The sequence below is a fragment of the Zeugodacus cucurbitae genome, chromosome 5 (assembly GCF_028554725.1).
Source record: "Zeugodacus cucurbitae isolate PBARC_wt_2022May chromosome 5, idZeuCucr1.2, whole genome shotgun sequence".
In the NCBI taxonomy this organism is placed as follows: Eukaryota; Metazoa; Arthropoda; class Insecta; order Diptera; family Tephritidae; genus Zeugodacus; species Zeugodacus cucurbitae.
This window is the reverse complement of record NC_071670.1, coordinates 20,271,693-20,285,161: the sequence shown is the minus strand read 5'-3', so window position 1 is coordinate 20,285,161 and position 13,469 is coordinate 20,271,693. Positions and strand designations below refer to the sequence as shown.

The following is a 13,469-nucleotide window of genomic DNA, read 5'->3' as shown; positions in this document are numbered from 1 at the left end:
CTGTAAAGAATGTGATTCGCGCGCTTTGCTCAACATATGGTTAACATAATCGGCCTACTGAGCGTACTATTCGCAACACCATCACCCATCTTGGGACCCAGCATTCATTATTGGCTAAAATTCGACCGAGTAGACCACGTCCAGCACGCAGTAAAGAAAATATAATAAACGAAGACGGCCAAAATTTGAAAGAGATAATCTTAAAAAAGAAATCTTTAATACCAAAGAATGTTCTTTCGAATGATAATAAACATTCCTATTAAATTTTTATTTTCTGTGTTTTTTTTTTTCTTTAATAAAGTATGAACCTCGAAATGAATCACCCTTTAGCTTTTAATGCTATTTATACCAAACTTTTTAACTTCAATCATATTTTTTGTTGTCTAAAAATAGATACAAAATGTTTTAAATTGAAAACATTTTGTTTTTTTTTCATTTAAGGGGACCCCCCCTTCTCGGTTTAAAAAAAAACGATTTTTTTTAATTTAATTCGAACTTATAACTATTCAAGAATGTTCCTTAAATTTCAAGTGAAAATTTCAAAAACTCTTTATGGTGGAAGCGTGAGGCGACGGCGAAAGCCCGCACGCATGGGCCACCTCGCAGGTACAAAGCTCTCATTAGTGCCCTTGTTCCTTAATGGATTCCCCTTCGGCATATTTTGTGACGAAACCAACGAGCCGAAAAAAATCAAGCCTATGAAGAAACGGAAGGGATTTTATATGGATATGGCATATCTGATTGAACGTAGGTAGATTTTATACCCAAGAATTTGCTTCTCAAAACGAAACAGTGCTTTTACGACTGGCGCATGAGGTTAGTCAAAACCTATTAATCCAATCGTTTCCAAATTGTAATACGTTATTCTATACATATATACATATGGTATGAACTAGGATAAATCAAATCGGTAAAGATCTTCTTTACTTTTCAACTTTGTGACTGAAAAAGGCGATTTTCAAAAAAAACAAATTCAAAGGTCCACCATTTTCTTATTTTTTGTGCGAAATTAATAATCCTGGTTCATACCAGAGCCAAACATGTACTCTTTCTAATCCCGTTGGAATTTTTGGTTTCAGATGTTCCAGTGAGCGGAAATCACATGCGCCGCAGAAAGAAGGGGTTTGTTTGATTACAAAAACAAAAACAACAAAAAATGTAATTTTTTTTTCTTCTTTTTGAGTCTTCAAATAAACTTATGCAAAGTTACAACCCTAAAAAATAATTTATGTTCATTTACCAGCCCATTGAAAATCGTCAAAATTAAGACAACTTCTGAATACATTTATCCACTTACTATAATTACAATTCTTCAAAATTCTACTTAATTATATTGACATAAAATAAAAGGCTTAATTAAACTATTTCCCAGCCTAAATTGCATTAAATTTACGCACAATTTTGAAATCAATTCATTTATAACTCATTAAAATTTAATTTGTATTTTTGATTTTTCCGAAAAGCGCTCACTTTTATTGTAATTGTTAAAAATAATAAATTTTCCACTAAAAGTACTTTGAATGCAAATTTACATTATTTAGTTTCAATGATAATTAAATTTTGCATTGTTTTCAATTTTAGCATTAAGAATCTGTCTAAAAAAATAATCAATAAAAAAATAAAAAAATAATTAGTGCAGTACAATTAAGCGGAAGTAAAAAATAAACGTTCCCAAAAAAATATCCAATTAGAATTATAAAAACTGCGCTCAAGTTGATATTAAAACTCATTAGTGCCAATTAAAAAAACATAAATGCTGCGCAATGCAAGCGAAAAAAATGTGCTGTAAAAACATGACAATTCACTTGTGGGGGGGGAGTTGTGGCGCAACAGAAAAAAAGGCTGAATAATTAAATAAGTAATGTGCTAATAAAAAAAAATAATTTTCCAAAAAAAATACGTACATACGTATAAATGTGCATATATAGAATATCGTTTGTGCATTTGGCAGCGCATCCAGTGTGGCTTACTGCTGATTGTAAGCCAAAGCGGAAGGCGCAGAGCAGAGCGTGGTAATTTCGGTCAACGATTGCGACAAGGCATGCAAATAAAGTGCAAAATTGCAATTCTAAAATTAAAACAAAATATGAACGCGCACACACAGTGAGCATGCCGCATTGCTTAGTAATAGGGTTCAACGCAAAAATAGACCACTTATTAACGGTTATTTGGGAAAAATGCAGCGTAAAAATAGCCGAAATATACAACACATACAGTCATACAATATTAGACATACAGCGAGTGCGACAAAATGTTGCAGGCGACAGCAATTAAGTTTGACGCGCTTTTTGATTGTTTGCTACACCAGCTCTTCTGCTTTTTTTCAACCATTTCATCAGAGTAGAAACTGTTAATTAAAACATTTTTGCCAGCTGGCATGCGCAAAAAATGTTTTTTTTTTTTAGAGGAGGGTGGTGGAGCGCCTGAAAATATGCAACATTTTTTTGCTCGCTGTTATCACGCCACCTTCAGTTGTGCATTTATTTTTTATTTAAAGAGGCAATTTAAATTCACTGTTTCCGGTGTTGCCTCTTGGCAGCAGCAGCAGCGGCAGCGATGGGCACATGGGGAATGCCGAATGAGGGCGCAAAGCGAACGGTGAACTTTTTTCTTGCATTCTATAAAAATCTACAATTTTGTCATACTTTTTTCAGCTGCGTGGCTGTAAGTAGGGAAAGTGAGCTAATTGGTACGTTATGTACACATATACGCATACGTATTTATATACATATACATATAGTAGGCACATGCATATCATTGCTATGCCAACCGATTTTTTTGTATTCTTTGTACCCCTTTTCATCACACGCACATATCAGTAGAGCAGATCTGTATATGGATATGTTAATGGTTAAATTGAATAAATTCAAGAGCCGCTGGACAAACGCCGCAGGTGAATTACAGACAGACACAAATATGTACAAATACAAGTGTATGAACTCTGCATCAGCACTAACATTTCAAGGATAGTCAGTAATAAAATAAATGCACTCAGATGAAACATATAAAAAAAGTATAAAAAATATATATAAATAAAATACAATAAAATAAATTAAATTTAAATATGTAAAATAAAATCAAAAATACTTAAAAAATAAAATACAAATAAATAAATAAAATACTTAATAAAAAAATTAAAAAAAAATATATAAAACCAAAAATAAATTTAATTAATTAAAAAATCAAAAAAGAAATAATACAAAAATAAGTTAACCGAGCAGCATTACAGTTGCAGACAAAACTATAAAATTATGATGACAGTTTATTGACTCATGGTGTTTGAATTATTTAATGGCTTCAGAAAGCCTCAGACATTGATATTAATAAGATATTCGTAGTTTAGTTTAACTGCAGATTTGAGGATGACAATTCGAAATCAAAGTTTAATAAAATTTTTACGTATGGATTAGATTTGCTATTACAGTGGAACTTCTATAACTCAAACTTCTATAACTCGAAGATCTCCATAACGTGAACTTTTGAATTGTCAACAGCGTTTAGAAATCAAATTGCATACACATTTCCTTCCATAACTCAAACTTCCTTAACTTCAAGTTCCCCATAACTCTTACTATTGAATTGGCAATAGAAGTCAAATTTCATACAAATTTCGTTCCATAAATCGAATTTTTCGATCATTACATAATAAAACAAGTAAGGAAGGGCTAAGTTCGGGTGTAACCGAACATTTTATACTCTCGCAGTTTATTTATTTAACTTTATTAATATAATACACAATTTGACCCACATATTCGTCATATATATTGTATAGAGTCCATTGAAAGTTGGTTAGATATAATATAATATTAGGTTAGAAGCACCGAGGTCCAATATATGGGGCCTTGAAAACCTATTGTCCGATTTCGGCGATTTTTAGAATGGGACTGCCACACTATAAACATAGTATTTGTGCAAAGTTCGCACCGATATCTTCACTAGTGCTTACTTTATATATTGTAAAGTAAACGATTCAGATCGTCTTCAAAGTTCTGGTATATATGAAGTAGGCGGGGTTGTGAAGCAATTTGGCCTATTTTCACAACATATCATTGGGATGTAAGGAAACTATTACAAACCAAGTTTCATTGAAATCGGTCGAGTGCTTCCTCAGATATGGTTTTTGACCCATAAGTGGGCGACGCCACGCCCATTTTCCATTTTGTAAAAAAATCTGAGTGCAGCTTCCATCTGCCATTTTTTATGTTTAGTGTTTCTGACGTTTTTCTTTAGTGAGTTAACCCACTTTTAGTTAATTTTCAACTTAACCTTTGATTGGGAGGTGGGCGTGTTTATTATCTGATTTCTTTCATTTTTGGACTGCATTAAGAAGTGGCTAAAAAAACAACTGCAGAAAGTTTGGCTTATATAGCTCTATTGGTTTGCGAGATATGTACAAAAAACCTATTTGGGGGCGGGACCACGCCCACTTCCCCAAAAAAAATTACATCCAAATATGCCCCTTCATAGTGCGATCCTTCATACCAAATTTTATTTCCATAGCTTTATTTATGGAACTCCACTCTTCACCCTGATCACTTTGGTATATATAACCCTATATCTAACTCGTTTAATTTTGGGTGTTACAAACAACCGTTATGTGAACAAAACTATAATACTCTCTTTAGCAACTTTGTTGCGAGAGTATAAAAATTTTAAATTTTACTATCGAGGCAGAATTTTAAAAGATTCCCTCTATAATATAGAGGCGAATAAAAAATATGATATTACACTAATGGATTGCATAAATCATGTAACAAAAGCATGGTATACAGAACTCAAGAGCCAAATAATAGCAAACTGCAACAAACAAAATTACAGAATATATGTTTTAACGTATGTACATAAAACTTTATGCGAAGTAAATAATTAAAATTGTATATAAATCTATAATTTACAGATTTTTGAAAATTTATATGTTTTAATTAAAATTGTATAACTCAAAGTCTCTCTAACTCCAAGTCTTTTGTGGATTCTAGTGATCCGAGTTAGAGAAGTTCCACTGTATTTTTAATTTCGTCTGTTGACTAAGAATCACTGAAACAGGAATACTTTCACTCATATACATTTATGCATGCTCTTTCATATGTACATATGTAAGTATGCATGTAAATCAGCGACAATCAAGTGCAATTCAATAAAATAAGCCCACCACATTATTGAGCAGCAAGAAAATGCAGAAAGAGAATAAATTCTCGACCAATACAAACAAACACAAACAGACTGTATGTGTGTTCACGTAAAAGCCTACAAAGGACTAAAGCCATTAGCGATGTACCACCGTGTACATTGTTGTCGAAGTAGAGAGAAACGCTGCCACCGTTGATACATGGTGTATCTGTGTATGTATGTTTGTATGTCTGTATATTCGTTTGTGGTAGTAAGTGATGAAGCTGATCGTTTGGTCTGCTGTCAAAAAGTGTCAATTTAATTAAAAATTTTGTTTAAGCTCGCCGCCCAAAAGCACGAGAATAACACTCACTCAGACAAATTTATATAACATCAACATGTAACAAATATCAGTTGCTACATGGAATAAAGGCAGCCTGTTATCTAGTTAGGCTGGATTCGTACTGGTTGTATTTATAACCAGTTGCTACGACTGTAGGGTATAAATAAGTATACATTTGTATGAACGACTACGTGTGACAATCACATATTCATGTGGTGCTACAAAATGCGGCTTTATCACAGCACAGCACACCTTTGCAACACTTTGCTGATTGTTCTTTTGCAACACTGTGTTCTCGCAAATTAACCGTTTTACCACGCGCTGCTTTATGAACCCTCTTAAATATTCACTTTTAGCAATATAGCTGCTGCGGTCACTTTTGCCACTTTAATCGTTTTAAAGTATTTCCATTACATTTATGTTAATACCAACGAATTACAGCGTACTTTGCTGTTGATTGTTGTAATTAACAAAAATTATATCAACTTTTGTTATTTCAGCCGCATTCTTCACTTTTAATAAAGCGATATGTTAAAGATAAGTAGTTAAATGTTGCTGTGTTACTTACCTTTGCCATCATTGGCATTGTTGCCTTCAGTCGTTGTAAATGTTATTGATGTTGCATTTGCTGGTGTGGCGTTGATGGTCACACCGCTGCCGTTAGATGCCGGCGTCGCCGCAGCATTCGTAGCCAATGTTGTTGTTGCGTGCGATACGCCAGCAATTGGTGTGGATATCACACCGCCGCTAGTTGGTGCTGACCCCACCACTCCAGCTACAGTTAAAACATCCATAGCATTGTTGTTGTTGTTGTTGTTGGCAGGATTACCGCTAAGAGCGTGTAGATTCGCAGTGGAGTTGGACAATGTGGAGGAGGAGGAAGAGTTGTTGCTGTTACTTTTTGTAGTTGCGGAGGAGGAGGAGGAATTTATGTTGGAAACATCTACGTTCGTCGTGGCGTCGAGACGTTTCCGTTTGGGATCACTGCAAAGACGCGCAGAAAGAGAAGAAAATTTAATTAGAAAATTACTGAAAAACACGTATTACACATAACTGAATTATAAGCGCCTAAATACCATTTCCTCTGACATTTCACTAGTATGAAAATTTTGGGAAATTTCTTAAATTTTAATTAAGAGTAATTTTTTTCTTAACGATTTATACTAAGACCCTAAGGAATACTTTAACAGGGAAACAATTTTTGAAAAACTGTACAATTACTATGTCCTTTCATGTCTCATCACACTAATCTAACCTCACTGACTATAACCTAACATTAATATAAATTAATAATAGAAACTTTAGTATTAGCTATTAGTTGAAGTCGATACCCACCTAACATCTGAGTTGACATCATTGCCGGCGCCAATGCCTTCCACTTGCGCCGCCTTGAGTTTCTGCCCAAGGAAATTGCCAGCGGTTGTTGAGGTAGTGGGCGTGGCGACACTATTACCAGTGCCCACCTTAATGCCGCCGACAGCATCTAACGCGTTTACAACCGCGCCCGGTGTTTCTGATGCTGCTGCTGCTGCGCCGATCTTATCGCCCACAGCAATCATTTTGACGTCTTCATTGGAGCTAGCAGCAGCCACCGCTTGTGCCATTGTGGTAGCATAAATGGTTTTAATACCATTTGGAACGGCACCAGGTGGATGATGTGCCACGCCGGGCCCCACATTTGTAACGCCGAAGGTATTAGTGCCCGGTGGTGGGGCATTAGTACCACTACTACCACTGCTGCTGCGGCCAACGACACTCTTTTCGTCCATTAATTTTTTATTATCCACATCCATTTCGCTATTCGCCGCCACTGCACTGAAAGCTGCTGTAGACTTTCTGCTGTTCTCATCAACATTTGTAGCATTGCTGCTTGCGTTGCTGGTTGTGGTGGTTGGCGCCGATGTTGCGATTGCACTTTTTGAATTTGCTTCGCTGGCATTCGTGTCGTCGCTTTTCGCTTTCGCCGCAGTACCACTCTGTACAGCATCTGTCGTTGCGGTTGTTGCTTGCTGACCAGCTTCCGAACTTTCAGAAGCTTTATCAATTTCGGCAGCTTTTGTTGATGCAGTTGTTGTGCCGATAGGCACAGTTATGCAGTTGCTGCTATTGGACGTGTTGTTGGACTTTTGTGCTGCCGCGGATGCAGCGTTCGCTTTGCCTTTGGCTACTTCAGTCATGTCTGCGGCGATGGTCACTTCGGATGCTGCCGCAGTAGCATTGTTACTGTTATCTCCTTTATTAGTGGACTTGGCATGAGCAGTTGCTGCCGCTTTCGCTGCATCTGCTGCTGCACGTTCCGCCGCACGTTCTGCCCGTTCGGCGCGCTCTCGATCCGCTGCAGCCGAACGTCCACCCGTCTTCTGTTGTTGTTCACGTTGCAAGCGAGTGGTAACGCCTGTCGTCAGTGAATCGATGATGCACTGTGTCTGTTGCTGTTGTGCCTTTTGCGGATTTCGAGACGATCGGGTACGTTGTCGTGACTTGCGCAGCAACTGCTTGTAATTCTCCGTTTTCTTGCTGAGGTAGTAGTAGCGAACGCAGTCCTGTGCTGACTTGCGATCCAAACTTGCCGCTATGGCGCCAAAATTCTTCGGATGTTGTAAGAATTTTTCTTTAAAAATCTCTTTTTCTCCAGCGGTCCACACATTCAGTGTCTGTCGCTCCTTATGTACCGCAACCATATCCTTAATGAAGCCGTTCTCATTGTGATAGACACAACGACGTTGTCGGGCATCAAACATCAGTGGCGGTATGACAGCATATGAACGCATCTTTTTATCCTCCATTGCCTGCTCTTGCAGACCATCCATGATTTCCTCCAAATCGGCTTCAGACTTGATACGTGAACCAACGCGATTAAAGCGTTCCTTGTCCTCACGTTGCTTACGCAGCTCCGTAAACACTTTCTCAAAGAACTCGCGATTCTTAGCCTCCCGTGCTTTTCGCTTCGCGCTGCCCTCCGACTTTTCAACGCGCTTCTGCCAGTCACTGGACATCTGCGCATATGTCTCTACCAACCCGGTATTGTGCACCCAACGCTCATGTTTCAGTTTGCATATATGCTCTAGCAATGGCGGTCGAACCGTCGTTTGATGCCGTTTAATCAAGGTCATCAGTAGCTCTACATCTACCGGCTGGTTATATAACGGTAATGTGATGCGGTTACCGCAATGGCTGAGTATGGAATGTTGCACGGCGGCCGTTTTACGGTTCGCCTCATAGATTTTTTGCGCCAATGTCTGCAATCGCCAGGTATGCTCCATTTTAACTGCATCATCGTTTTCAGCAGCAAAAATCTCCTGCTCGCGCTGTCGTTTGCTCAATATGACCTTGTCATTGAGGCCTTTTTCCTGCTTACGCAACGTCTCCATCGTATTCTCTGCACTCTGTATATCAGCATCCACCTTCTGTATTTGCGTTAGCAGATCTTCCGTAACGGCGCTGCCGCGCTCCTCGACGTTGTCATTTGGCAGTGTAGGTGAGATGGCTTCGACTTGCGGATGATATCCCTCAGATGAGGACGACGACTTCACCGGTGGCGCAACCGCTCCACTAGTTGCTATCAAAAAAGGTTCGTTTGATGTAGCGTTTATGACGCCAACGCTAGTGCCACCGCCTACTCCGCCAATACCACTGCTTCCACCCACAATTTTACCTGTAATACTGCGATTAGTAGGTGGTGTGCACGCTGATGACAACATTGGTGGTTGGGTATCCACTTTCAACTGTTGCATCGCTGAAGGCGGTGGCTGGGTATTCACCAGGTGACTGCTGGAAACCACCGTCAAATGCGAGTGTGGAACAGGCTGATGCAGTATTTGTGCTGTATTGTTGCGAAAATTGCCGCCTGATATTAATTTCTGCTGCTGATGTTGCTGTTGCGCGGCAGCCAGCGATGCGGCAGATGGTGATGGCTGACGTGGCTGTGGTTGCGCGGCGTTCACAACTTTAGGTGGCAGGTGATTGGAGTTGCTGACAGTATTCGCCGTCGTCTCTGTCAGCCGCATTTTCTTGTAAGGCTGTCCTCCGGGATCGGGTGGAGCCTGTGGCAACTGCGTATGCTGTTGCTGCTGCAATTGTTGATGCTGCTGTTGTTGTTGCTGCTGCTGTTGCTGTTGATGTTGTTGTTGGCTGCGCGCATTCGCTGCCGCAACGGCATTAGCGTTCGTCAGATAGTCACTGGGATAGTGATGCGCTGGGATTATTATTCGCTGACGTATTAAGTTGGCATTTCCCGCTGCGTTGCTCGCATTGAGAGGCGAGGCTGAGCTGCCGCTACCGCCTCCAACGTTTGCACCGCTGAGCACATGCGCTGCATTGACCGCTTGTTGTCCTGAGGGTGGCTGTTGGTGCGCGAAATGTAAAGCTTCAAGGTGTGCTCCACTGCCCACACTGGGAGGTGCCGGTTGCAGACCGCCTCCCGGTACTTGTACAACGCCGGTGGGCACTTGTGCGCTACCCGTGCTACCACCCGCTGCGGCAGCTGCTGCCGCTCGTTGAAAATCGGGTGCCATCTGAGGTATTCGCGTGTAGGGGTTGTCACGATATTGGGCGCCTGGTGGTCCAATACCGTACGAACCTTGCTGGATATAAGGATGTGGCGCTTCCCGCACCGCATTGAGTTCCGCATACTTCGCGTACGTGTTGGCGGCGGCCGCTGAACCCGGACCGGCTCGTGGTGGAGATAGAGGACTAGCTGCTGAACGGGTGGTCTGTTGCTGTTGTTGCTGCTGCTGCTGATGGTGGTGGAGATGATGCTGCTGCTGCTGTTGTTGTTGTTGAGCGGATTGTTGTTGCTGTTGCTGTTGAGCAGCTTGCTGCTGTTGTTGTTGATGTTGCTGCTGCTGCTGCTGTTGTTGTTGTTGATGCTGCTGTTGCTGATGCATTTGTTGCATTTGCTGATGTATTTGTTGATGGGCGGCGGCAGCGACGGCTGCTGCAGCAGCGGCCGAATGAGTAGGTTGCTGTCCATGAGCGCCGCCGCCCTTCGTGTATGACTGCGACCCATCGATTGGCCTGTAAAATCAGAATTGGGACGAAAACCAACCGATTATTAGATTTATTTGTAATGAATAAATGCAATATACGCTTAATGCAAATGGATAGAAAGCGATTTAAAATTAAATAAAAATATATGAACACATACGAGTATACTTCAAGTCAAATGTAATAAATATTTATCAAAATTTTGCATATATGAAAAAGTGCAGGAACCGTTACAACTATTTAATTTGCTATCAAGAATTAGAGTTCAGACCGCTCCGGCTTCGCACGGAATTGCGATTCGAAGAGAATGACTTGTAAGCGATTTTCAGTTTCAACATTGATATAATTCAGAGATTCCAATCTAAAATACTTAGAACAATCACGGGTTCACCATGGTACATGCGTAACGAAAATATCCATAAAGATCTTGATATTCCTATGGTAAAGAAGGAGATAGAGGGCAGTAGAGAGAAATATATTTCGAAACTTCGTGAACATCCAAATCCTTTGGCTAATGCTTTGGTACATTACTGCAATCAAACACGTTTAAAAAGGAGAGATCTACCAGCCTATTAGAGAGCACCGTTCTACCAAAACAGCTCAACCACAACCCTGAGGTTTTTTAGATGTAAATAGATTTAAGATTTTATTACTTATTGTTAGGCTTTAAACAAAGCAGATTCAATAAATAAAGAAATATGTATAAAAAAAGTTTCAGATTAAGATTCTCTATCACGGAGTCTTTTTGATACCCTCACCTGAGAACTATTTCCAAAAAGTTGAGATTTTAGCAATAAATATAGCCTATGTAACTGGGGGGAACGTAGCTTTTCAAACGTGAAAGAATTATTGAAATCGGCACAGTAGTTTTTGAGTTTATTCATTACAAACATACATACAAATCTTTTCTCTTTATAAAAGTAGTATGGATATATTTAAATAATAAAGTGGGCAGTTAATATTTTCTTGTATTTATTTGTATTATTTGAATTTATGCACTTTAAAAGTTTCTGTATTCGCTTAATTAGTTGCATTCGTATTAAAATTCCATTTTATAAATCAAACTTTCAAATTCGCCCACCAAATACTCAATACTTCAATATAATTCGTTCATTATATAGTCCAGAGAGTATTTATTTAAGGCTTGGAAATTTGAAAATTAACAAGTTACTTAAAAAGTAGCCAGTTTTGGTAATGCGTACAACTAGCTTCATTTAACGTATAAATTCGAGAGTATATGTTAATACAATTCAACTTCAAAAATTCGATCGCTTGCAACATAAAATCAAAAAAGTTACAAGATCTCTTATAAAATTGGCTGAAATATAAGTTTAAAAATTAAACTACATATACTTTCCCAGAATATTAACAGTGAGCTTTTGTAAACATTGTAAGGAAATATAGCATATCAACTTTGTAAATATAAACGCATAAACGTGCATAATGGGTCTAATCATTGAATCCGCATCGAATTCGAATTCGATACGATTAAGATTTTCGGTCAAAAATGTCCAAGCTATCATTGATTCCGTCGATAAACCGCGTTACCATAAAGTGAAACCGCAAAGCTGTTTTATCGACCTTCATCGATTTGATAAATCAATTTGTCTGAACTTTTTTCTTCGTTTACATAAAAATTTAAAACTGGCTTCCTCATCAAGTGAACTTAAAGTTACTTAGATAAAGGACCCACCCCTTGATTCAGATATGCGTTGTTTTACGTTTGTGTAATTTTTTGGTTACAAACTTAAAATCAGTTTCAAACTATAAATAAATTCTTCATCAACCCATAATATATACACATGATGCCTTTACATATTTTCATTCATCCAGTCTTGTCCTGGATTGGAAAGCGTACATAGCTTAACTCTTGTAAAATTTCTTCCTAAAAAGTATTTAATACACCTGAAGCGCTTTCAGAAAATTCTTGGGCTATTTCGGGGAGAAACTTTATATCGTATTTAAACGCCTCGAATTAGCAACCCAATTGTGTAAGACTACTGGAATAGTCCCCAGTGTAGTTGCCTTGGCAACTGAGACTTGATTTCATATTACGATAATCTATTTGGCTCAGTTGCCTAGAATACGCAGATAGCAGCCATGAGTTTACATTTTTGCCAATTATTTTGAAAGAATTTGGCAGCATTGTTGAAATGTGGGTGACAATTTGTGCAGTTAAAAATACAAATACGTGAATAAAAATACTTTATTTGAATCAAAATATAACAAAGAACTATAATGAGTAGTTATGAATTATTTTTCATGAGGCGGGAAGAAAGCTTGAATGTCGATTTAATTAGAGTTCGTACCAATCCTTTGGATCTACCACATGTGAAGTACGCTAAGAATTAAAATGTTGTTATTTGTTATGTTTACTATATTTTCGGTAAATCAAAAAAAGCATTTTCATTCTTGTTGGCCACATTTAAAATACATCAACCGATCAACTGCTGTCCGTCCAATTATGAAGATTTGTGCAACGCTACGATTCTTTGCTGAAGGTAGCTAACAGAAAGGCCAAATCAAATATGTATTACAAATTATTTAAAAATATAGTATTATTAAAATATTAGCTTCTGCCATTCTTTTCTAGTCCTATGTGGTAACCTGAATCTATTTATTATTTATATTTATTTGGATACTATAATGAGGATTGATAGTATTATGTAAGAAATAATAACATGTAAGAAAATTTCGACTGGCGATCAGTAGCATGTCATATTCACTAGTAGCATCTCAATGTATTTTTCGGGCTACGGTAGTATGAAGGCGACTGAACTGAGGCTATTATGGATACATAAAATGGGTGTAAGTTTTGTTAAAGTATTTTTGTCTCTAAAATACCCATATAAAACATAATTTAGTCCGTCATCAGTAATTACAGTGGAACTTCCATAACTCGAACTTCTATAACACGAATATCTCCATAACTCGAACTCTTGAATTGGCAATAGAAGTAAAATTTCATACAAATCTCCTTCCATAAATCGAACTTTTCGACCAGGGCATAATACAAAATTTAAAATTTCACTAT

General features: G+C 38.2%; 1 protein-coding gene across 5 annotated transcripts in view; it reads right to left on the bottom strand.

The window, feature by feature from the left end:
• Positions 1-13,469, bottom strand: part of LOC105215044 (uncharacterized) — a 152,844-nt gene that overhangs the window by 36,676 nt on the left and 102,699 nt on the right. For all 5 annotated transcript variants that reach the window (XM_054232624.1, XM_054232623.1, XM_054232625.1 and 2 more), the window contains 2 exons: positions 6,785-10,465; positions 6,018-6,433 (listed from right to left, as the gene is read on the bottom strand). In XM_054232624.1, the coding sequence (XP_054088599.1) occupies positions 6,018-6,433; positions 6,785-10,465 (4,097 nt within the window). The remainder of the gene's footprint in view (positions 1-6,017; positions 6,434-6,784; positions 10,466-13,469) is intronic.